The sequence below is a fragment of the Conger conger genome, chromosome 2, assembly GCF_963514075.1.
Source record: "Conger conger chromosome 2, fConCon1.1, whole genome shotgun sequence".
NCBI classification, from domain to species: domain Eukaryota; kingdom Metazoa; phylum Chordata; class Actinopteri; order Anguilliformes; family Congridae; genus Conger; species Conger conger.
The window spans coordinates 76,809,791-76,835,618 of NC_083761.1; the positions used below are offsets into that span (position 1 = coordinate 76,809,791).

At 48.1% G+C, this 25,828-nt stretch overlaps 2 protein-coding genes across 2 annotated transcripts; both read right to left on the reverse strand.

Annotated features, from left to right (window-relative positions):
• Positions 1–476: 476 nt before the first annotated feature.
• Positions 477–19,935, reverse strand: LOC133121840 (long-chain fatty acid transport protein 1-like). The gene is made up of 13 exons (XM_061231339.1): positions 19,402–19,935; positions 18,280–18,450; positions 16,173–16,567; positions 15,192–15,356; positions 11,633–11,702; positions 10,795–10,886; positions 8,767–8,876; positions 7,489–7,698; positions 6,208–6,334; positions 3,301–3,438; positions 2,864–3,028; positions 2,020–2,166; positions 477–1,863 (listed from the first exon to the last, which is right to left on the reverse strand). Exons 2-13 carry the CDS (start codon positions 18,447–18,449, stop codon positions 1,706–1,708), a joined length of 1,947 nt encoding a protein of 648 aa, XP_061087323.1. The 5' UTR covers position 18,450; positions 19,402–19,935; the 3' UTR covers positions 477–1,705.
• Positions 19,936–23,524: 3,589 nt separating this feature from the next.
• On the reverse strand, positions 23,525–25,387 carry ptger1c (prostaglandin E receptor 1c (subtype EP1)). The gene is made up of 2 exons (XM_061230538.1): positions 24,449–25,387; positions 23,525–23,809 (listed from the first exon to the last, which is right to left on the reverse strand). The coding sequence occupies exons 1-2, from the start codon at positions 25,385–25,387 to the stop codon at positions 23,525–23,527; spliced, it is 1,224 nt and encodes a 407-aa protein (XP_061086522.1).
• Between the last annotated feature and the right edge of the window lie 441 nt (positions 25,388–25,828).

A 25,828-nucleotide genomic window follows, 5' to 3' on the forward strand; every position in this document is an offset into this window, starting at 1 on the left:
CATAGCATGCGTTAACGTCTGAAGCATTTATGCTTTGAACCATTTACTGAATGTTCCCTAAATATATTGAATGTTTTAAGTAAATGTATGAATTTACTTCAAGATGACCTTTGGTACGCACTTATTGTACGTCACTTTGAATACAAGCCTCTGCTAAATAAAATGCAATGTAATGTAATGTAATAACTAAGAGGAGTATCATGGGTTTGCTGCACATAGCAGCCTGACAAACAACGCACAACCTTCAGGTAACATTTACACCACTGTCACATGACCTCCGATCAACCAATGCGGCGTGTGGTGTGGTGCCGGAGGAGGGATCTACTGGTAACAGTGAAAGCGACTATACAGTTTATTAAAAAGCCAGTTTGACCTGATAAAGACCCACCATGGGTTGAAACATCGTTTATTTTGTGTGCTGCATTTACAGATAACTGCCGCAAAGACGCTTTAACAGAGGGATTCTCCTGAAATGAAATTCAGGAGAACCCAGGCCAGAACTCCCCCCCAAAAAAAGCAAGCAAGCTAAAAACACCCCACTGAAGAGAGAAAGGCTGGTGAAACGCTGGTGAGAAAATACTCATTGGCAGCAGGGGGTTCTGGTCCAGTGACAGAGAGAGGGGGGGGGTCCGCAGAACTGGGGCTCAGGCTCAATCCTCTCCTGGCTCTGTCCGTGCCAGCAGAACGACAGCAATGCGGCCGGGGGGATTCTGCGTTAGTGAGCTCTCACGTAGGCTGGACAGCTCGGTCAGTAGAGTATCACACTCAAACCGTCCCTGTTTGGGCAGTGTCAAATGCACTGGAGGTCCTGCATTCAACGATGCGAACTCAGTGCGTTTCCGTTCGAACGGCACTGTGACCGCATTTATTCCATCCTTATTGACATTGTCCTCGGCTTGCTCTAACCATAATTACTGTGAACTGCTGCACTTTGTATGGCACTCCTGCAGGAGAAGTGCTATATAAAAAAAGGTTGGCCTGATCCCGGCAACGGCCCAAAAAAAAGAGCCTCTCCCTTCTCCACAACCGACATCCCGGACCGGGTCAGCACCCAGCGTGAGACCGGGTCAGAACCGTAGAAACGAAGGGGTTACACTCCTGTACTCAGGACCATAAGCCCAAACCCAGCAGCCACACAGCTAGCGCCCCCTAGCGGACATGATGCCTCCTGCACCCAAAACAGCAGCTCATTGGGGGGAGAAATATAATAATCTTCCAAAACATTGAAGATTAAACTCAGTTTTTTACTCAGTTCTCCCCAGAGCACCAGACCGAGCGCTACGTTCTCAGGAACGCTTCCTCTGACCCCATTGTGTTGCCATGGTAACAGTCGCTCGATGAAGTTAGCGCCGAAAACCCCCCTCAGCTCCACTAATGTAAAAATAATGTCACAGAAACAGCCATTCTTCCCTCCTTCTCCCTCTTTTCCCCTTCCTCCATCCTTCCTGTCTGTTCTCCCTCTCCCGGCTGCCCCACTGTTCTCCTTCTTCACTGTATGGGTGTCTTCCAATAAGAAATAGCAATAGCATCATCAATGCTAAAGTCTGTCATGAATAGCTTATTAGCCCCTTTTTAGCCACAATTTTTACGTTAATTCAGACTTTGTTTTCCCTGAATGCGGTCGATGGGGAGAACCCATGCAGGTATCCCAATAGCAGTACATTCAGTCCCATCGCAAGTCTGTCTGTGTGTCTGTGTGTCTGTCTCATAGAGGTATCCTTCCCTCCACGATGGCCTGGTAAAGATCCTCGTCCAAGGCCTCATAACGACCAGCCCGGCGATTCAGGAAGTAGATCCGGTCAGGGGAGCAGTGTGGGTCAAACCCCTCCCTCCTTAATCTGGTTTTCCGGATCTTAAAGGTGCCTGGGGCGGAGGAAGGGGGTGTATTATTATATTATTATATTATATTTCATCTATCAACTGTCACCCAAAAAACAGGAGAATTCTAACCATGGTAGAGGGTGAGAGATTATACATTGTTTGTATTAACTCAAATAGGAGGATAAGACCGAAGCTCACCTGTGGTGTCCACCTGGGGACTGATGCGCAGGAAGATGGGTTGGGCGTAGGGGGGCAGGGCCTGCTGCACCTCCCGCAAAAAAGTGTCACAGTCAAATCTCCCTGCCCCTTCAGCAATGGCCGCCATCCCCGCCTTTCCCTCAACACCTGAGGACAGAGACACAGACACAGAAACAGACATGTTACTGACAGACACACGGACACAGAAACAGAGAACGGGCTGAGGGTGTGTATCTTATCTTTTCTCTCCTCCATGTAGAGGAGACTGTCTCTCACCTGGTACAGGTACAGTGCTCTCTCTCTCTCACCTGGTACAGGTACAGTACTCTCTCTCTCACCTGGTACAGGTACAGTACTCTCTCTCTCATCTGGTACAGGTACAGTGCTCTCTCTCTCTCTTACCTGGTGCAGGTACAGTACTCTCTCTCTCTCTCTCTCTCTCACCTGGTACAGGTACAGTACTCTCTCTCTCTCACCTGGTACAGGTACAGTGCTCTCTCTCTCCCACCTGGTACAGGTACAGTGCTCTCCCTCTCTCTCTCTCTCTCTCTCTCTCACCTGGTACAGGTACAGTGCTCTCTCTCTCTCTCTCACCTGGCACAAGTACAGTGCTCTCTCTCTCTCTCTCTCACCTGGCACAGGTACAGTGCTCTCTCTCACCTGGTACAGGTACAGGACTCTCTCTCTCTCACCTGGTACAGGTACAGTACTCTCTCTCTCTCTCTCACCTGGTACAGGTACAGTGCTCTATCTCTCTCTCTCTCTCTCTCTCTCTCACCTGGTACAGGCACAGTACTCTCTCTCTATCTCACCTGGTACAGGTACAGTGCTCTCTCTCTCTCACCTGGTACAGGTACTCCGTACACGGCCACGTCGGTCTGCTCCAGCAGGGTGCTGAGGGTCTCCTCTACCTCCGTGGTGGAAACGTTCTCCCCCCTCCAGCGAAACGTGTCCCCACTGCGGTCCCGAAAATACATGTACCCCAACTCGTCCATCACCAGAACATCACCTGAGGGGAGGGAGAGAGTGAGGCACAGAGGTAGAGGAGACTTAATTTAGATTTTGTTTTGTTGATTTTTGCTAAATAAGGCAAAATTATTATCAGGGTCAGGTGAGACAGTTCAAGATTTCCCAGATTGGGGTCAGAAAAAAAATCCACTTGTCAAATAAACAGCACCTTAAAGCAAGCTAATATTTTCTCCTAGAGAGGTTTTTTACAAGACATTACAAGACACTTTGTGTGTGTGATCACATAGATAAATCCTGAGGAACAGGGCATACCTGAGAGGTAGACAGAGTCTCCTTTCCTGAAGATGTCGTGAGCGATCTTCTTGCTGGTGGCTTCCTGACTGGCGTACCCGTCGAATCGCCTCAGGGGGTCCTGCTGGTTAATCCGGCCCACCAGAAGCCCTGGCTGCCCTGGGAGCGGGATCAGAAGGGTGTACACACATTTATACAGGTACATACACACTAAGACAGGTACTTACACATTTATACAGGTACATACACACTAAGACAGGTACATACACACTAAGAGAGGTACATACACATTTATACAGGTACATACACACTAAGAGAGGTACTTACACATTTATACAGGTACATACACACTAAGAGAGGTACTTACACATTTATACAGGTACATACACACTAAGAGAGGTACTTACACATTTATACAGGTACATACACACTAAGACAGGTACTTACACATTTATACAGGTACATACACACTAAGAGAGGTACTTACACATTTATACAGGTACATATACACTAAGAGAGGTACTTACACATTTATACAGGTACATACACACTAAGAGAGGTACTTACACATTTATACAGGTACATACACACTAAGACAGGTACTTACACATTTATACAGGTACATACACACTAAGAGAGGTACTTACACATTTATACAGGTACATACACACTAAGAAAGGTACTTACACATTTATACAGGTACATACACACTAAGAGAGGTACTTACACATTTATACAGGTACATACACACTAAGAGAGGTACTTACACATTTATACAGGTACATACACACTAAGACAGGTACATACACATTTATACAGGTACATACAAACTAAGAGAGGTACTTACACATTTATACAGGTACATACACACTAAGAGAGGTACTTACACATTTATACAGGTACATACACACGAAGAGAGGTACTTACACATTTATACAGGTACATACACACTAAGAGAGGTACTTACACATTTATACAGGTACATACACATTAAGAGAGGTACTTACACATTTATACAGGTACATACACACTAAGAGAGGTACTTACACATTTATACAGGTACATACACACTAAGAGAGGTACGTACACATTTATACAGGTACATACCCTGCTGTGAAATACAGCTATGCCAGCTTGACCAGCTTGAAACCATGCAGCTGGTAGCTTGAGCTGGTCAAACCATGTAAAGCTGAGAGCTGGTCTGAACTGGTCAAACAGCTGTTTCAGAACCGAGCTTGAGCAGGTACATAGACACTGAGATAGGTACGTACATATACATTTATACAGGTACATACACATACAGGTGCACACATACTGAGACAGGTACATACACGTATAGTACATACAGGTACAAACATATTTGTACAGGTGCATATACACATATACAGATACAAACACGCTGAGAATGCACACACATACACATAGAAAGAAACTGCTGCATCTGTATACAGAACACACAGCCCTGACCGACCCACTCACCCAGCTCACAGAGAACACACACCCCTGTGTGACCCCACTCATCACACTGACAGAGAACACACAGCCCTGACCGACCTCACTCACCCGAATCACAGAGAACACACACCCCTGTGTGACCCCACTCACCCAGCTCACAGAGAACACACACCCCTGACCAACCCACTCACCCAGCTCACAGAGAACACACCCCTGACCAACCCACTCACCCGGCTCACAGAGAACACACACCCCTGACCAACCCACTCACCCAGCTCACAGAGAACACACACCCCTGACCAACCCACTCACCCAGCTCACAGAGAACACACACCCCTGACCGACCCACTCACCCAGCTCACAGAGAACACACACCCCTGACCAACCCACTCACCCGGCTCACAGAGAACACACACCCCTGACCAACCCACTCACCCAGCTCACAGAGAACACACAGCCCTGACCAACCCACTCACCCGGCTCACAGAGAACACACACCCCTGACCAACCCACTCACCCGGCTCACAGAGAACACACAGCCCTGACCAACCCCACTCACCCAGCTCACAGAGAACACACACCCCTGACCAACCCCACTCACCCGGCTCACAGAGAACACACACCCCTGACCAACCTCACTCACCCGGCTCACAGAGAACACACACCCCTGACCAACCCACTCACCCGAATCACAGAGAACACACAGCCCTGACCGACCCCACTCACCCGGCTCACAGAGAACACACACCCCTGACTGACCCACTCACCCAGCTCACAGAGAACACACACCCCTGACCAACCTCACTCACCCGGCTCACAGAGAACACACACCCCTGACCAACCCACTCACCCAGCTCACAGAGAACACACACCCCTGACCAACCCCACTCACCCGGCTCACAGAGAACACACACCCCTGACCAACCTCACTCACCCAGCTCACAGAGAACACACACCCCTGACGAACCTCACTCACCCGGCTCACAGAGAACACACACCCCTGACCAACCCACTCACCCAGCTCACAGAGAACACACACCCCTGTGTGACCCACTAACCCGAATCACAGAGAACACACACCCCTGACCGACCCACTAACCCGAATCACAGAGAACACACACCCCTGACCGACCCACTAACCCGAATCACAGAGAACACACACCCCTGACCGACCCCACTAACCCGAATCACAGAGAACACACACCCCTGACCAACCCACTCACCCGAATCACAGAGAACACACACCCCTGACCAACCTCACTCACCCAGCTCACAGAGAACACACACCCCTGACGAACCTCACTCACCCAGCTCACAGAGAACACACACCCCTGACCGACCCACTCACCCAGCTCACAGAGAACACACACCCCTGACCAACCCCACTCACCCAGCTCACAGAGAACACACACCCCTGACCAACCCACTCACCCAGCTCACAGAGAACACACACCTCTGACCAACCCCACTCACCCGGCTCACAGAGAACACACAGCCCCGTCTCGTCGCGAACCAGCTCCATGCTCTCCTCTTCCACCCTCACCAGACGGACGGGGTACACGCTCGGGAGAATGCGGCTGCTGAACCCGCACGCCCCAACCTGAGAGAGAGAGACAGAGAGAGAGAGAGGGGGAGAGAGAGGGAGAGACAGAGAGAGAGAGGGGGAGAGAGAGGGAGAGACAGAGAGAGAGAGAGAGTGAGAGAGAGAGGGAAAGAGAGAGAGAGGGAGAGAGAGAGAGCCCTCATCACTATATGGTGAAACCAAAATGTATAAAAATACCCTTTTATAAAAGCTCTGCACTTTGACCGTGTGTGAATTGTTTGATTACAAACAGAGAAAATAAAATCAGAGAAAGCAGAAAAAGACAAGATGATGTCACAACAAAATCTATCCCCCTTACAAAACGTATCCCCTCCGGGGTCACGTTTCCGGTTATGTTCCCCTCATGCGTAAGTTAGCATCATGAGTTAGCGTCAAGTCGACAGCGGGGTTGCCAAGCTTTATCTTGCTATGAAATGGTTGCTATGATGCGATCTATAAGATACATTCCCCTGATGCGTACGGTAGCATCAACTGGCTAGCGTGTCTTTTTGTGAACGGCATACGCTCAGTCATTACTCTGTCAATAAGCATTTATTTAGTCTAGTATCTAAGTTAGCTAAACATAAATTGCCAATTTCCCAACAGTTTAAGATAGCGATAGAGATAGCTAGTGCTCATCTCTCGGGGGACTAATATCAGTACCACTAGCTAGTTTGTGAAACGGACAGCAAACCATTCAGCAATAAATATATGTAGAGAAGTAGATAAGCATGACATAGGTAGACTTATTTAAGTTAGCTCCCTAGCGAGCAAAATAAGAAATATCTAGCTAGCGAGACAGCCAGACGGATAGATCGCTCGCTAACTAGGAAGATAAGCAATGGCTGTTTTTTATTCATAGCTAGCAAGGGATCTTTCTATCTAGCTAGCTAGATGTTGCCTATATCGTGATTCAATGTATATAAATAATCAAGATATTACATATGAAGCACTACATATTCAAAAAACCATCGCTGTTTGCCGATGCAGAGCCTATTACACACAGCAGTAAACAAATATGCTTGACGTCATTGCAGAGACGGAACCGGAAACGTGACCCCGGAGGAGATAAATTTTGTAAGGGGGGATAGAATTTGTTGTGACAGCGACCTTTGAATGGTAGTGTATGCACACACATATGACCCCCTGCCTGTTGACCCTTGACCCCTGACCTTGCCGTCCAAGTTGGCGACGCTGCAGTTGCACTCGGTGGCTCCGTAGAACTCGCCGATCTCGGCGACCCGGAAGCGCTCGGTGAAGGCCTCCCACACGCTGGGGCGGAGCCCGTTCCCCACCGCCAGACGCACGCGGTGCCGCGTCTCCGAGGGACGCACCGGCTGGGACAGCAGGTACCGACAGATCTCCCCGATATACTGCACCACCTGAGGGACAACCAAGATACTGCACCACCTGAGGGACAACCAAGATACTGCACCACCTGAGGGATAACACAGGGTCCACATCTGGAGCAGTACACACACACACACACACACACTCACACACACACACACACACACTCACACAGACACACACACACACACACATACACACACACACACACACACATACACACACTCACACAGACACACACGCATGCACACGCGCATGCACACACGCACGCACACACATACACACACATGCACACACACATACACACAGGACATACACACATCCACATAGACACACATCCACACGCACCCAAACAAACACACGTGCACATGCACATACATACACGAGCACATGCACATACATATGCACACATTGCTACTACTACAACTGCTACTGCTACTACTGCTACAGAGGTTACGGGTGGCAGGGGGGAAGGGGTGGTATTAGGAGGGGCAGATTGAGGAATAAGAGGGGAGTTTGGTATGAAAGCAGGTGCACTGAGGTATACAGCCAAACTACTGTACAGTAGAGACACCTGCTGGCCAGTGCCTGATGGTGCAGTCCCATCAGAAACCGGGTTTGATTTTTTTTTTCTCACAAATGCTGACTTGTTTTCTCTTACCTATTGGGAAGGAGAGCCACTGGGCGGCCTGTAGCATAGTGGTTAAGGTACATGACTGGGACCCACAAGGTCAATGGTTCAAACCCCAGTGTAGCCATAATAAGATCCACACAGCTGTTGGGCCCTTGAGCAAGGCCCTTAACCCTGCATTGCTCCGGGGGAGGATTGTCTCCTGCTTAGTCTAATCAACTGTACATCACTCTGGTTAAGAGCGTCTGCCAAATGCGAATAATGTAATGTAATGTAGTGGTTTTTGTGCGGATGACATTCCTTCGCATGATTAGCTTGTGCTCTCACCGTGCAGTTGTACTCGACTGTGATTGGTTTGCTTTATCGCAGGGCTGTGCGTGGTTGGCTGTGGCTGTCACTGTGCGGCTGTACTCGACTGTGATTGGTTTGCTTTATCGCAGGGCTGTGCGCGGTTGGCTGAGGCGCTCACCGTGCAGTTGTACTTGACGCAGTCATCCCAAAACTGACTGGCAGAGAACTTCTTCTTCACCACCACCGTCATCCCGTAAATCAGACACTGACCCACCCCCATGATGTTCCCTGAGGGTAGGAGGAGGGTCAGCCAATCAATCAAACGTTTAAACACATTCTCTAACAAAGCCAGAAGTTCAGCTCCATGCCGTCCTACTTCCTGTGTCAAAGCTGGATGATAGGTTCTATATATATATATATATATATATATATATATATATATATATATATATATATATATATATATATATATATATATATATATATATATTTTTTTTGGTAGCCAATTGTACCCCATCTGATTCAATTAGAGCTAGTATTTGATACATTAGATAACCCTGCCAAGTCCCTCCCTCTGGAGCAGCGAGCCAACTATGCTGCTCCATGTGCGCTGGCCAAACTTGGCTTTTGGCAGGACCGGGAATCGAACCCTGGTCCCCGGTGTGATACATCTGGGGGTACATCTTAAGGCCCGGACACACCAAACCGACGGTCGGCCGTCGGACGTCGGTGGCGCCCTGTCGGCCGAGTCTTTCCGGTGTGTCCCGCACGCCGACACTCCGTCGGCGTGTTTTGGAGGGCTCTCTCATCGACGGCTCCGGGGGCTCCGACGCCGACCGTCGGTTTGGTGTGTCCGGGCCTTTAGTCTGTTGCGCCACCACAACCAAGGACAGAAGATCCACTGATACTTGATGTCTCTAGTCACATCTTCTCAAGAATATTTACACAGTGCACCAGTTCCACACAAGCAAGACAGAAAAACATGCAGAGACAAGAACATGTACAGACACGTGCAAAAACATCGTACAGCTGAAAATGAGCCTCCTCAGCAAACAATGGCACATTTACAGAAATGTTATTAATGTGCGTTGACCATGTCAATGACACTTAGAAATGAAATGAAATAAAACGAAATATATCCACGTTAAGAACACAAAGCTGATCATATACAAAAATACCTAATGAAGCCACTGCCCATATCAGAAGGCAACCCCATCAATCATACATTTAGCCATGCCCCGTAGCAGAAGGTAAACCCATCAATCATACATTTAGCCACGCCCCATAGCAGAAGGTAAACCCTTCAATCATACATTTAGCAATGCCCCATAGCAGAAGGTAAACCCATCAATCATAAATAAGCCATGCCGCATAGCAGGAGGACAGCCCATAAATCAGACATTGGGCCACCTCCAGTGACAGGGCTTGAGACGGGAGTGAGAGAGGGTGAGTGAGCAAAGTTTTATAAGGAACCATGGCGACATGGCTCAGGCAGTAAGAGCAGTCGTCTGGCAGTTGGAGGGTTGCCGGTTCGATCCCCCGCCCGGGCTGTGTCGAAGTGTCCCTGAGCAAGACACCTAACCCCTAAATGCTCCTGATGAGCAGGTCGGCGCCTTGCATGGCAGCCAATCGCTGTGGGTGTGGGTGTGTGAGTGTGTGTATGAATGGGTGAATGAGAGAAGCATTAATTGTACAGTGCTTTGGATAAAGGCGCTATATAAATGCCAACCATTTAACCAAAAAATCTAAAGAGACACGGACAACATCACTGGACAGAAGCATACAGACAAAGTGTGGGAAAACAGATGAATGGTGGGAATCTACCAGTACAGTACACAGTCAGAGAGACATAAAGAGACAGACAGAGACAGACAGGCACACTCTCAGAAAGTGACAGAGGAGGTACATTTTCCCCAAATGTACCCTGAAAGTACAGTAATGTTCTCTTTGGGTACAAATGAGTATGTTTTCCAAGCAAAAAACGGTACAAATTCATTATATCAGCTAGGGGTACAATTTTATGTAGCTATAGAATTTTATGTAGCTATAGGATACCACCCCAACAACAAGCATTTGTGCCTTTTTAGGCACTTGCCACTTTCTGTACCTTTATTTCTGCGAGTGCAGACAGAGATACGGTCAGAAATACAAAGAGACATTCAGACAGGCGGACATACAGACAAACAGACAGACGAACAGTCCAGACCTGCGGAGTGATACAGAGGGAGGCAGTTGTAGAGGACGTCGTCGTGACGCATGCGGTAGCCATAGTGACCGAACGCAGCGATGCGGTAGTACCTGCAGGGGGACAGAGAGCGGGCGTCGGGTCGACCGCAAACATTACATTACATTATTGACATTCGGCAGACGCTCTTATCCAGAGTTACGTACAGTTGATTAGACTAAGCAGGAGACAATCCTCCTCTCAAGCGATGCAGGGTTAAGGGCCTTGCTCAAGGGCCCAACGGCTGTGCGGATCTTATTGTGGCTACACCGGGGATCGAACCACCGACCTTGCGGGTCCCAGTCATTTACCTTAACCACTACGCTACAGACCGCCCCAAACACAGAGGAAACGTTCACAAACTATCACAACATTTACTCCTCTGATCCTTATCCATATTACTGTACAGTCCGTCCGTTTGGCTAAAAACTCAGTTGTACATATTCAATTCTGTGCAGACACTCTGCACTACATGGTTTCCGAAACACCGATCCGTGGACCGGCGCTGGTTCCCAGCAAAATGGCCGCTGTTCCCAAGCAATTACACTTAATTAAATGCAAGGTTGACCTTACAATGTGTGGCGGTCCCTAAGACTTTACAGTACAGACACACATAACTACAGACTATGAGCAGTACGGACACAAATAATGACAGACTATGAGCAGTACAGACACACATGACCACAGACAATGGGCAGAACAGACACACATGACTACAGACTATGAGCAGATAGTTGTGACATCATTAGTTCATGCACAAGAAAGCTAACGAGGGTCTAGATGTGATTCTAGGTGTCGCATTTGCCGTACAAACACTCACCGGCTGTGAACGATGATGGCCGCTTTGGGGAGTCCAGTGGTGCCGGAGGTGTAGATGTAGAACAGTTTGTCTGTAGGGAGGGTGCAACGTGATTATTTCGGAAGGGGTTTAAAATCCGTCTGTAACACACGTCCACACACACACCAGCTACCAGCTGTTTGAAAACCTAGCTTGAGTTGGTCAAACCATGTTGAGCGTGGAGCTGATCAGAACCGGTCGACCAGCTACCAGCTGTTTCAAAACCTAGCTTGAGCTGGTCAAACCATGTTGAGCGTGGAGCTGATCAGAACCGGTCGACCAGCTACCAGCTGTTTCAAAACCTAGCTTGAGCTGGTCAAACCATGTTGAGCGTGGAGCTGATCTGAACCGGTCGACCAGCTACCAACTGTTTCAAAACCTAGCTTGAGCTGGTCAAACCATGTTGAGCGTGGAGCTGAGCTGAACCGGTCGACCAGCTACCAGCTGTTTGAAAACCTAGCTTGAGCTGGTCAAACCATGTTGAGCGTGGAGCTGATCTGAACCGGTCGACCAGCTACCAGCTGTTTGAAAACCTAGCTTGAGCTGGTCAAACCATGTTGAGCGTGGAGCTGATCAGAACTGGTCGACCAGCTACCAACTGTTTGAAAACCTAGCTTGAGCTGGTCAAACCATGTTGAGCGTGGAGCTGATCAGAACCGGTCAACCAGCTACCAGCTGTTTGAAAACCTAGCTTGAGCTGGTCAAACCATGTTGAGCGTGGAGCTGATCAGAACCGGTCGACCAGCTACCAGCTGTTTGAAAACCTAGCTTGAGCTGGTCAAACCATGTTGAGCGTGGAGCTGATCAGAACCGGTCGACCAGCTATCAACTGTTTCAAAACCTAGCTTGAGCTTGTGAAACCATGTTGAGCGTGGAGCTGATCTGAACCGGTCGACCAGCTACCAACTGTTTGAAAACCTAGCTTGAGCTGGTCAAACCATGTTGAGCGTGAAGCTGATCTGAACCGGTCGACCAGCTACCAACTGTTTCAAAACCTAGCTTGAGCAATTTTTTTTTCATGCTTCATGTGCAGAACGGGGCCGCACTCATAAACCCACATTCGGGCTCTAAATCTGACATTCCTATTGTAATATCGGCACTGTAATATTCACGCAATGCAACATGGACGACGCGGCAGTGTAGAGTAATGGAGAGAGAACAGGGCGTACGCCTCGATGGCAGCTGGTTCAGACCCCCGGCGGTGCTTTGCCTCAGTAGCTGTGGGCGAGACGCCTCAGCGACTGCCATAGACATGCAGCAGCACGGACAGGGCGTTGTGAAAACCCCAAATTAAAGAGCAGTGCCATATTAGGACACTCTGGAGACAGCTATTTCCTTGGCAAATTACAAAATACAATGGCACTTTTTTTTGTCCGAAATTCAACAGCTACTAGAACATGATCTGTTTGGCTGGGTTCCACGAACTCCCTGATACTTGTAGCCACATGCCAAGTGCAGGAAGAGTTACTGTGCAGCTGTAACTCAGTGGGGTGTGAGGGGGGTGGTGGTGGTGATGGTGGTGCTTCAGTGGAGGGTTCTGAGGAATTATAATGTCGGGTAAGGTTTAAGTGATCTTGCAAAAACCGTGTTGCCCCAGGGAGAAGAGCTCGTCCATGCTTTTCTTAATTTCATCTCCGAACACGCCCTTCTGCCAACCCACCGCTCTTTCACACACTGGATTTGGCCACAGTGCTAGACATTTTCACAAGATGCATCAAACTGAGATTTACTCGGCATCGACAGCACGAAGACCTTGCAATGATATGGACTAGGAGCTCAACATTTTCCTTCAGTGCTTTTGTGATGTTCAACCTAATTTATCACTGAGAAAAGTCTAGGTTTTTGGGGAGAAACGTTTATACGTGTTACATTTCTTGTGTAAATTTCAGAAAATAAATTTGGGTGTTAAATGTGCTCTGCAAATGGCAACAGCCACCAGATTCCCACCTGCTCACTCCATCCCATTTCTATTCATTTTGATTTCCACAATTGTGCGAAACAACATGTTTTTTTTTGCATACTAGAATGAATGTCAAATTAGAACTAATGTTGGACCATTAGCTGCAGTTAGTAACGGGAAGATGGAAGATGGAAGATAGCTGCAGTTAGTAACGGGAAGATGGAAGAACGCACAGGTGGACGAACCACATGAACATCTCCACGTATTTGAATATCAGGGAGCAAAAGCTAAGAAAGCTTTTGAAAAGGAGAATATGAATGTTTATTCAAGCGCAGACTGAAGACCCATCTCTTCAGGCTACACCTTTCCCTCCCCAACTCACATTCACTGTGATTAGCCTTAGACCATAATGGCACTTATGTATAGATATTGTTACTTGTATACGTATTGTTGTTTTTATTGGCTGTTGTTGTATTCTAGCTGCCAACAGTGGTATGCTAGTTTGAATGTTGATTGTACTCTTCAAGGGTTCTGAATTTCTGTATGTTTACACTAGGACTCGGAACTGTACTGTCCTCTCAGGTCTAATTTTGCACTTGTTCTTGTGATTGATTTGCACTTTGTTGTACGTCGCTCTGGATAAGAGCGTCTGCTAAATACCACGTAATGTAATGTAATGTAATAAGCCCTTTGAAGCTAACGTTTTGCATGGGTCTGACTATTCTGTGCATATTTTTATGGAGTCATGTATCTTTTGATTTAGTAAACAAATATATATTTTTAAGATTCAAATGAATGCAGCAATCCAAGAGCTAGCACTGCAGTTGCAGTAGAGGACTACATGTGATGCTCAGCATTTACAACTTCACTGTTAAATAACTCCTTCATTGTTTGTTTCTGACTTTATTATCTTTGACAAGCCCCCTACTGGCCCAACAACACCACGGTTTCGCAGGAGGTCTCCCAACCAAGAACAACCCCAGCCCACACCTGCTCAGCTTCAGCAATGGTGTACCAGAACTTCGCTGAGGATCCTCAGATCAAACAACCTATTCAGAGTATCTGAGATAAACAAAAAGGAGAAAGATAGAGAGAGAAAAAGGGAGGTTGGGAGAGGGTGGAGTACAAAGAAATGGGGGAAAGGTTGCATTCCATTCCAAAGTGAGACAGCAGTGAAAGAGAGAGGGAGTGAAAAAGAGGAATACAACTATGTATTGTGCGACAGGCCGAGACCTTCTGCAGCCACTGTGTGTGTGTGTGAGGGAGCGAGAGAGTGTGTATGCTGTGTGTGTGTTTGTGTGTGTGCAACAGAGAGGGAAAGAGAGAGAGAGGGAGAGGAATCATTCACACAGCCTGAACCTGGCCAGAAATTAATGTGATAAACTATGGTCAGTTTGATGGTCTAAATGTCTCAGAAGTACATTTGCAGACGTTCGTTGTTTGGATCAGAGTCCCTGTTGACTGACCAATCCTAAAAGTCCTGGGATAGAGTTCTGCAGTCATGTTAAAGCGGACCTGAGACCCCCAGAAGCTGCATGGGGTTAGCAGAGGTATTGCAGCTTATTAACCGTCTGGTGCCAAAATGCATAATTTCCCCACTGAAGTCCATTCATCCGAACGCACACAGACACACACACTCACCGTTGAATCCCTTGTTGTGGGTGGAGGGAGGGGTGAGGCGGGAGGCGGTGCTCAGCAGGGGGTCCAGGGGCTGGGCGCTGAGGGAGGCCAGGCGGTCCACACTCAGGTCCCCAGAGCAGAACCGCAGTATGGAGTCAGAGAGGGAGCCACTCACCTCTGCCACAGCTGGGACAGAGAGAGGAGCGTTCAGCACAACACACTCCTCATCTGCTTCTCTCTCTCTCTCTCTCTCTCACACACACACACACACACACACACACACACACACACACACACACACACACACACACACACACACACACACACACACACACACACACACACACACACACACACACACACACACACTGGCTCCTTATCTTGCTCTTCCTCTCTTGCTCCCTCTAACACAAACCCCGCAGACAGGGCCATTATCGCCCGGGTGGCCGAGTGGTTAAGGTGTTGGACTTAAGATCCAATTAATATATGCCAGCGTTGTTTCGAACCCCGCCCCAGGCAACCCCTGGTCTTGTAAGGATGCACAGTAACATTATGAACACCAATTAATTTACATTAACGACTAGCTCAAACCTGACCTTATCCAACAGAAAATTTAAAAATAAGAAGAGCAGGGAGGATGCTACAGGGCTGGATTCAAACAGTATACCTGTTCGTTGGCCGTTTTAGAGGAGAAGAAGTTGTCAGTCCCAATGACAAAATGGCTGGCATTTATATAGCGCCTTTATCCAAAGTGCTATACAATTGTTGCTTAACATTCACCTATTCATACATACACACACAAACCGATGGCGAATGGCTGCCATGCAAGGCGCCAAACCAGCTCGTCAGGAGCATTCGGGGGGTTAGGAGGTCTTGCTCAGGGACACTTCGACACAGCCAGGGCAGGAATGAAACTGGCAACCCTCCGACTGCCACAGACGACTGCCTCTTAACGCCTGGGGCCAATGTGCCCCCCCCCCCCCATCCCGGCGACATCCTCACCGTCGGCCAGCTCGGCTCCGAAGACGAACCCCCGCGACCCGGAAGCTTCCATGCAGTGCAGCAGCGCCCGACGCCGCAGGTTGTAGTTGATGAGCGCCGCCTCCACGCCCACCTTGGCCAGGCCCAGCCACAGGGCCACCAGCAGGGGCCGACTCTCCATGTAGAGGGCCACCACGTGGCCCGGGGCCCAGCCCTGCTCCAGGGCCCAGTGGGCCACGGCGTTGGACAGGCCGTCCAGCTGCGCGAAGCTCCAGCTCTGGCCCGTGGCCTCGCACACCAGGGCCGGCTTGTCCGGGTGCCGCGCCGCCGTCTGGCGGAAGACGCTAGGGATGGTGCCGCCCCGCCGCAGGTGGTGCCGGATGTCCCGCTTCACGCGCAGCAGCACGTACAGGCCACTAGGGGGCGGGGGAGAGCACAGCCTCGTTTATACCCCTTTTTTTTTTTTAAAGTGATGTGCCGTCGCCACAAAGAACTCAAGTGTCGCTTGTCGATTTTTTTTTGGCATTTATATTCCGCCGAAGGTCTGTCATGCGGTCGCTACGGAAACAAGATACGTTTCGCACATTTCTGAAAACACGGCGGCGCCCGCCGTTGCCTAGCTGCGATAGTGAACGTCAGCGTCCAATCGGGCTGTCCAATCAACACTGGCGCAACACAGTATGACTGCGTCCACGACATAACAAAATTCAAGGTCCGCGATACTGAGAACGAGTGTCGCACAACACCTTTTCCAATGGAAACATGTCATTTCTGTCATACGACACTCTGCGTTAAATGCACTTTGTGAGGAAGTCATGTCCCTTAAGCCTGATTTACACCTCATTCCAACGAAAGAATGCCCTTCATGCAGTACAGACAAAGATATACTGTATAAACCAAATTGTCGAGGAACGGACCACTGTGATGAGGCATTCTTTATTACATGCAGTATTGGAAGAGAATTCACAACACGTCAGAGCGGTGCTTTCTCTGAAACATAGCAGCAAGCTCTCTGTTCTACTCTGTGTTTTAAGTCAAAACTACACACTTAGCATATCCGATATTGTTCCACCCATGTACATATTATTTTTGTTCCTGCAGACTCAAGTCTTACTGTAAGCAAAACATCTTTATCGTATGGCCGGGCAAAACAACGTTATCTGAATGCCGATGAACAAATGGACACAAGTACGCGTGATTACCCTGAAAATTTTAAGTGTACACAGTCTTCCACATGACCCATGGACTGTAAAACATAAGTGACATTTTGCCGAATAAATCGGTAGTTGCGATAAGTCAGTCGAAAAGAGTAAATCAATGAGACCCCTTCTTCCTTTGCACTCAGTGTAAGTCATACATGCAAGTGTAAAAGTGAAAAAGCAGTGAATACTTGAACAGATTAAGTTGCCCTCTTGAAATGTCTCAAGCCAATCAAGCGTTTAAGCTTTACAGTGTCGACATAAACTCTATTAATGCAGTGACATGGCGGTTGGTCACACTTTCTAGGTTTTTCTATGCAATTTGCGCAAGAGGGCATTGAAGAAACACGATGAAAGTATTAAATATGTCCGTTCTTTTGTTTTGGGGAAGTAAACATTTTTGAATTTATCGTCCTATTTTCAACCGGTTGAGAATGTTCTCCTCGTTGCACGTCACACGAAGATAACCACTCATCTTATCGCTCCCCTGTAACAGTTTGTGCCACTGGCCTACAGTAAAGTGGGGGCACGTCATAGCTAATTGTCACTTCTCATTACCTCACCCAGACAGTTCGGGTGAACTTCTATAGTGCGAAATTTAAGAAATGTTTAAATGTTTTAAAATACATTTAAATGACTGAATAAAATTTTTTTTTATGCAGATCTGTTTTATTGTTGCCTATAGACGACTGGCACATTCAACCACCATGTTACTCTTTTAACTGCTGAATGAACACTGAACACTGAAGGCTCTTAACCCCACATTGCTCCAGGGGAGATGCGGGGTCACGCATCTGCTTAGTCTAAAATCAAGTGTCTGCCAAATGCCATCGATGTAATGAAGGTTTAACTGTGCAGGCAAAGGTCAACAATGTCCCCCTGTGGCTGAAATATCCCCAAAACCCCCGGTCCCAGCCCTCAACACTCACGTGAGGTCTCTCTTGATGGTGCGTGCCACGACATAGAGGTAGCGCCAGTGTCGCATTCCCAGATACACCCCCACCACACCGGCAGCCAGACTCCAGGACCAGGGTGCCCCAGAAAATCTGAGCACGCCCAGGACTGCCAGAGTGACAAGGATATGGGCCACGCTCGGCATTCTGGGAAGAGAGAAGGAAACAGGTGTAGGTAGGAAAGAGCAAAACCACGCCGCAGTATACAAGCACAAGTGAGGCTCGCACAGACATGAGTGGGAGGAAGACACTTCCTGAGCAGGGCAGAAGGAGGACTTGCAGCTGACCCAATCGACCAGCAGGAGTCACTAGCGCGTGACAAGGCACTGTAATCCCAGTCAACTGAAGCCCTGCCACACCAGGGCTAGAAAAGAGCCAATCCTGCATCACTGACTGTGGCCGCTCGACCACAGCGGCTGTTGGCTGGGTTCAAAGCAGGCAGCAGGGTAGTATTACGTTTGGGGAACTGGGCTACTGACCTAAAGTCTGCTGGGTAGAGTCCCAAGTCGGACACTACCATTGTACCCTTAAGCCAGGTGCTAAACCTGAAATGTCTCAGTACATGTCCAGCAGTATAGCCGGTGCCAGTGCTTTTTTTTTTGTAGTAATTAAATAATAAAGAATACAACACTCTGTATACGAGTATCCGCGAAATGCCTGCAATGTAATGTACATACCACAGACACAAGACTGCAGAGAGAGAAAGAGCTGGTTTTTCCAGCTTACTTTGAACACTTAAATTGAAGCCTGTGACCCGTAGCCATATGATTGAATGCATTGCACTGCTGCCACACAATTGGCTGATTAGATAATCGCATGAATGAGTAGGTGTAATAAAGTAAATGTTCCTAACAAAGTGCACGGTGAGCGAATCTTCACAAATTACTGTCCGTTTCAATGAATCTGATATACATTCATGTTTATTAATGGCATTTAATTTCGTGCAGTCGCTCATAGCTGATCAATACAATTGTAAAACATCACAGCATCATCGCAAAACAGTATCCTACACAGAAGCCAAATTACAGAAAGGTAGACTAACACTCTGAGATGGTTCACCAGTAACAACCAACATAACAAAGTTTGCGATATACTTACTTGTTCAAGCTTGTTTTGTTCCGAAATTGCCCCAAAAATTCCAGACGTGCCTTAAAACATATAGTACCAGGCTAAAGGTCCTCCTGGATCGTGTGTGTCTGTGTGTGTTTGCTCTTAGAGCACCTTACCACGTTCTTTACGTCGCCTACAATTGAGTAAAATGTATTTAAATTGACCAGCGTTATTGTTCCCCAGTGGACGAATAATCGCCAAAATACCTAAAACTATTTTACGCTTATTCACGCTTAAACGCTTAAAACTTGAAACCACAGCAAATAAATTACAGAAAGAAACGCGAATCAAACAAGAACTGTTTCATGAGGGAAACAAATGCATATATATATACAAAACAAATGAAAAAGGAAAGAAGAGTAACGTTTTTATGTGATTGTTTTCCGATTTTTCCCATTTACTCCAAAGGCTTCGAAGGAGGGTGACACAACGTCGCTTTTCTAATTTTACACTACCACTTTGCTGCAGTTCGCTTGCCCGCTTGTTTGTGCATCGTTTCACGGCGCCGCCCCCCACTTTTCATGTTCCGCCCTGACGCGATGTACACAACTTTTACGTATTACCCGTTATTCTGAGCGCAGTTGTACTCCCCAGAGCATTACAGCGGCATACCTGATCTGACGGATACGGGTCTTCGCTCTCATGAATTAAATACTTCCTCAAACGAGCTATAGCAGTTTTGTCATAGTGAACGAGAATATACCCTCGGTAGGACGAGTAGCTTTGGGTGGAGAATAAGTGAATTACAAATTACATTTCTATAATTTATACATCAACAAACATGTTTTAATGAAAACGGTAGTTAATATTTTTTGTAAACATGAACATATTGGAAAATAGGTTCGTTTACAAGTTGTTATCCCCTAAACAAGCGGTGAAATTAATCATTTTCTATACTTCCAAATATTCCGATGTCTTAGAAACTTTTTCTAATTCCTCGAAAATATGTTTCGGAAAACGAAGCGAGAAATCTTGATTCAACGCCTAGATTTAAAGATGGATCCTAGTTCTGTGAGCCATGCGAGCTGTGCTGGACGCAGTTCACTTGTATGGACAGATCAGTATGCAAATACAGAACCATCGAACTACACTGAACATACCGCAAGGGTCTCCATAGAAAGTGAATGGAATGCGTCGCGTGCCGGATTTGGTGTGTAAGCACCAGCCGACGTTTCGACACCACTCGCTGACGACGTACATCGTTTTGGGAATTATTGGTGGCAGGGGTCATGATGTGATGGCCAAACGGCAGCGGCAGTTACGTTTCATATGAAAGAATGAATTGTCAACGTTAATTATATCATGGCCTTTTAACTCATTTGATTGCTTTAGCTGCACATCAAATGACTTGAAGATTTGAGTTGAACAGGGTTTCAGTGTGAATGTGTTTCATGGTTTTATGCTGCTGTCATAATACAACTTTTTTTCTTGCATATCAGCGCAGTGAACTGGCACCACTGGTAAGACACACTGGTATCACCACACACGCTGCTGCATATACACACACCCACACATGCTTGTACACACACCCACACCTACACACACACACACACACACACACACACAGACATTCTGCCAGTGCGGCGGATTAATTCAGTGGATTGACACACCTTACATTTATTATTGAGATTTTTTATACACTCAGTGAGCACTTTATTAGGTATTTATTTATTCAGAGATGCTGTTCTGCATACCACTGTTGTAATGTATGGTGATTTCCGTTACTGTCACCTTCCTGTCAGCTGTGACCAGTCTGGCCATTCTCCTCGAAGCTTCCTGCCCACAGATCTGCTGCTCACTGGATGTTTTTTGTTTTTTGCTCCATTCTCTGCAAACTCTAGAGACTGTCGGCCATGGCAAAACCCAATAGATTTGAGAGCAGTTTCTGAGATACTCAAACCACCCTGTCTGGCACCAATAATTCCATGGTTGAAATCACTGAGGACACATTTTTTTTCACATTCTGATGGTTGATGTGAACATTAACTGAAACTCCTGACCTGTATCTGCATGATTTTATGGATTGCACTGCTGCCACACGGTTGACTGATTAGATAATCGCATGAATAAGTAGGTGTGCATGTGTTCCGAATAAAGTGCTCAATGAGTGTACTGTATATACTAAATGATAAAATATTGCCATTGTTTTCGGAGGAAGTCAGGCTGTGACTAAAATCTCTCTTGCAACCATGCTGGGTTTTAAAACCTGCCGTGTGAAATCGGATCAGTTAAATTATAACAAAGTTCAAGTCCAAATGAAACGGGGGAACATTTAGAACTGTGATGAAACATTCCAGCGGTTTTTGTAAGTTATGTCCACACCCTTGGCATCTCTGTCTGAAGTTGCAGGCTCCAACTTGTGAAGAACAAGTCAGAGGGGTTTTGAAATAATAAACAGTATATGCCATTATAGGAATATATAAACAGTTACTATCAAACTATCACTAATAAGAAAAATATATTTGGAAATAATATCGAAATTACCTTTCATGAACGTTTCATTCCTGTGCTAGCCAAGAATATAAGGCCAAGAATATTCTGGAAAAGACTAAGCACTTCTCATTTAACCTCAGACAGAAGGAGGCTGGGATACCATTTAAAATATAATCTATGACCATTAAGCTTCACAATAAAGTTGAAAAATGAATGCAGCCTTCAGCAAGTTTTGAGATAAAAAAAACATTACATTGCAGAGTCTAAATACACCCAAGAACAAACACCATGTCCTTGAACAGATACATTTACTGTGTCTACATTTTATATCTCCATGTGCCTGTATGACAGTTTCTTAGTTTGGTTAGTGCAGGTCAGTCTTTATTGTACAGTATGGTTCATCCATCCATCCATCCATTATCTGAACCCGCTTATCCTGATCAGGGTCACAGGGGGGCTGGAGCCTGTCCCAGCATACATTGGGCGAAAGGCAGGAATACACCCTGGACAGGTCGCCAGTCCATCGCAGGGCAAACGCACCATTCACTCACACACTCATGCCTACGGGCAATTTAGACTCTCCAATCGGCCTAACCTGCATGTCTTTGGACTGTGGGAGGAAACCGGAGTACCCGGAGGAAACCCACGCAGACACGGGGAGAACATGCAAACTCCGCACAGAGAGGCCCCGGCCGACGGGGATTCGAACCCAGGACCTCCTTGCTGTGAGGCGGCAGTGCTACACACTGCACCATCCGTGCCGCCAGCAGTATGGTTCAGTCACTCTTTATTGTACGGTGTGGTTCAGTCAGTCTTTATTGTACGGTGTGGTTCAGTCAGTCTTTATTGTACGGTATGGTTGAATCAGCCTTTAGAGTATGACATGTATGACAGATTTTAGAGTTCATATCAGTATCACTGTGATGCACCAGTATTCAGTTCAGTCTATACACATGTTAGAGCCTGTATCTCAGTGTTTAATGTGTACTTAAACATCCTGTGTGTGTGCGCATGTGTGAGTGTGAGTGTTTTAACTGCATGAATGTGTCTGTACGTGTGTAAGTGTTTGGAATGTGCAAATCTGTGTGTGTATGTGTATGTATCTGATTATCTATGTATTTACTGTGTGTGTGCGTGTGTGTGTGTGTGTGTGTGTGAGTGTGTTCACAGTATACAGTATGTGTGTGTATGTGTATGCATTTACTGTGAGTGTTTATTTCAGCCTGTGTGTGAGTCTTTGCATTTACAGTGTGTGCATGTGTATTTGTGTGTGTTTCTGTGTGTGTTTAAGCCTATGTATTTGTATATGTATTTGTCTATGTATTTGCTGTGTGTGTATGTGTGTCTGTGGGCATGTGTGTATATGTATGTGCAGGCATTCTGTACACGTATGTGTGGATGTATTTGTATTTCCTGTGCGCGTGTGAATGTGTCAGTATTCGGTCTGCGCTGTGACTGCAGCAGAGTGAATGTGTCAGTATGGGGTCTGCGTGCGTCTGCGCTGCAGCAGTGTGAATGTGTCAGTATGGGGTCTGCGTGCGTCTGCGCTGCAGCAGAGTGAATGTGTCAGCATGGGGTCTGCGTGCGTCTGCGCAGACAGGCGTCCAGTCTGGCGGAGTTTGCGGAGGAGCTGCTGTGTCTGAGGCTGGAGCTCTGTGACTGCAGCAGAGTGAATGTGTCAGCATGGGGTCTGCGTGCGTCTGCGCAGACAGGCGTCCAGTCTGGCGGAGTTTGCGGAGGAGCTGCTGTGTCTGAGGCTGGAGCTCTGTGACTGCAGCAGAGTGAACAGCCTCCGCAGCACCGCCCGGCGCAGCAGGATGTAGACCCACGGGTCCAGGATCTGGTTCCAGGAGGCCATCCGCAAGCCCAGCAGCACCTGCCGCTCGTACGGACGAGGGCCCGGACCCAAGCCGCTCCGCCCAGAACCGCTGTAGAACTGTCCCACCGACACCGAGGTGAAGATCTGCGGGAGAGAGAGACAGACAGCATGAAAGAGAAATGGAGAGAGAGGAATATATGTATATATAGAGAGAGAGTACGAGAGAGAGAAAGGAGAAGGAGGGAAAGCGAGAGGTAGGGAGAGAGGAAATGTGTGAAGTGTGTGAGGTGTGTGTGTGTGTGTGAGAGAGCTAGAGATAATATTTTTGTTGCAACCACATTTGTCCACAAGGTGGCGATTTGAATTACTCAGCTGTGCTCGTAGACTCCAAAAGACTTCAGCTTCTCCTAAGACGACTACTGCGCTGTCTGTACTGTTTGATGAATCCCACTCAAATCCTCTCCACATCCTCTCCCAACTATACTCACATCCACCCTTCACACTCATCCTCTCTCACACACATCCTCTCTAGCATACTCACATCCTCACACACAGACATAGTCTCTATCACTCACATCCTGTCACACACTCACATCCTCACACACTGACATAGTCTCTATCACTCACATCCTCACACACTGACATAGTCTCTATCACTCACATCCTGTCACACACTCGCATCCTCACACACTGACATAGTCTCTATCACTCACGTCCTCACACACTGACATAGTCTCTATCACTCACATCCTCTCTCACGCTCACATCCTGTCTCACTCTCACCAGGAAGGGGGTCCAGCAGACACAGGAGACCACAGTGATCCCAGCTAGCTGCCCCATCATCTCCAGGTCCAGCGAGTGCATGGGGGAGGGGAAAGCCGGTTGGCCCGTGACTCCGTGTTGATCCCTCCCCACCCCCTTGAGGTAGTCCGTCCGGGAGCCTCTGGAGGCCAGCCGGGCCTGGAGCAGAGCCAGCCCACTCAGCGCGTTACAGAGGAGGGAGAGGGTGAGCGCCGCGAGCCCCAGGCTGGAGAAGGCTAGCGCCAGGCCGGCGTCAGCGGGGGTGGGCGGGCAGTGAACGGGCAGGAAGCACCAGGTACCCGGGAACTGGGGCGTGTAGCTGCCTACAGACGCCAGAGGGAGCACCGCCAGCAGGAGGGCCAGGGAGCCCAGCAGTGCCACAGTGTGCCGGGCGTGGCTGGCGGTCGCCACGGCAGCGTGGAGGAAGGGCCGGGTGATCCCCAGGTACCGCTCCACCGCCATGGCCCCGCCCAGCAGCAGAGGACAGAGGCCGAAGAACACCATGCAGGCTCCGAACAGCCGGCACAGCCTCGCGCCAGGCCCCGCCCGGCCCCCGCCCCCGCCCCCGCCCCCGCCCCCGCCCCCGCCGCCCAGGTGGAGGTGCAGCGCCAGCGCCCCCGGGATCAGGTGACCCATCAGGTCGGCGAGCAGCAGGGCCCCCGTCAGGACGAGGAACGGGGACCTGGAGCGGCGCCGCGAGCGGGCCGAAGACCGGCACAGGATGGACAGCGCCGCCAGGTTAGAGAGCGCGCCCAGCGCCATGGTGACGCAGGTCATGCCCAGGGCCGGGGGCGCGGGGAGAGGGGACGGGGCGCTGCCGTTCCACACCGAGAGGGGCTGCGACAGGTTGGGCGGGGCGGAGGGGGAGGAGGACTTGTGGAGGGGGGAAAGAGAAGAGGAAGGCAGGGTCTCGCAGGGCATGGTGGCAGAGATGTTGTGGCTGAGACCATCTGAAAAAAACACTCAGAAATTAGGACTGCATTGTAATTCGTAGTTGGTATTAGATTAGGATTAGCATTATGTTGCGTTAGCATTTGGCATTACACTAGTATTTGTGTTACATATACACTCACCAAGCACTTTATTAGGTATTTATTAGACTTCTACTGCTGTAGCCTATCCACAAATACATAGACTCAGAAACAGGCTTAAACACACACAGGAAAATAGGACTTGGAAAAGAAGGAGAAGAGAAAAGAGGTGCAAAATAAGATACCCAGGGATCCTGGAATCAGGCCCTGCAGGCCAGTACAAGGGCTGGCTTTCTTGTCTACCTGAGAGTCCATTGATTAAATAGTGCCACTGATTGGCCAGATTTATCACACATAAGATTTATCATAATGGAGATTCTCCATCCACATA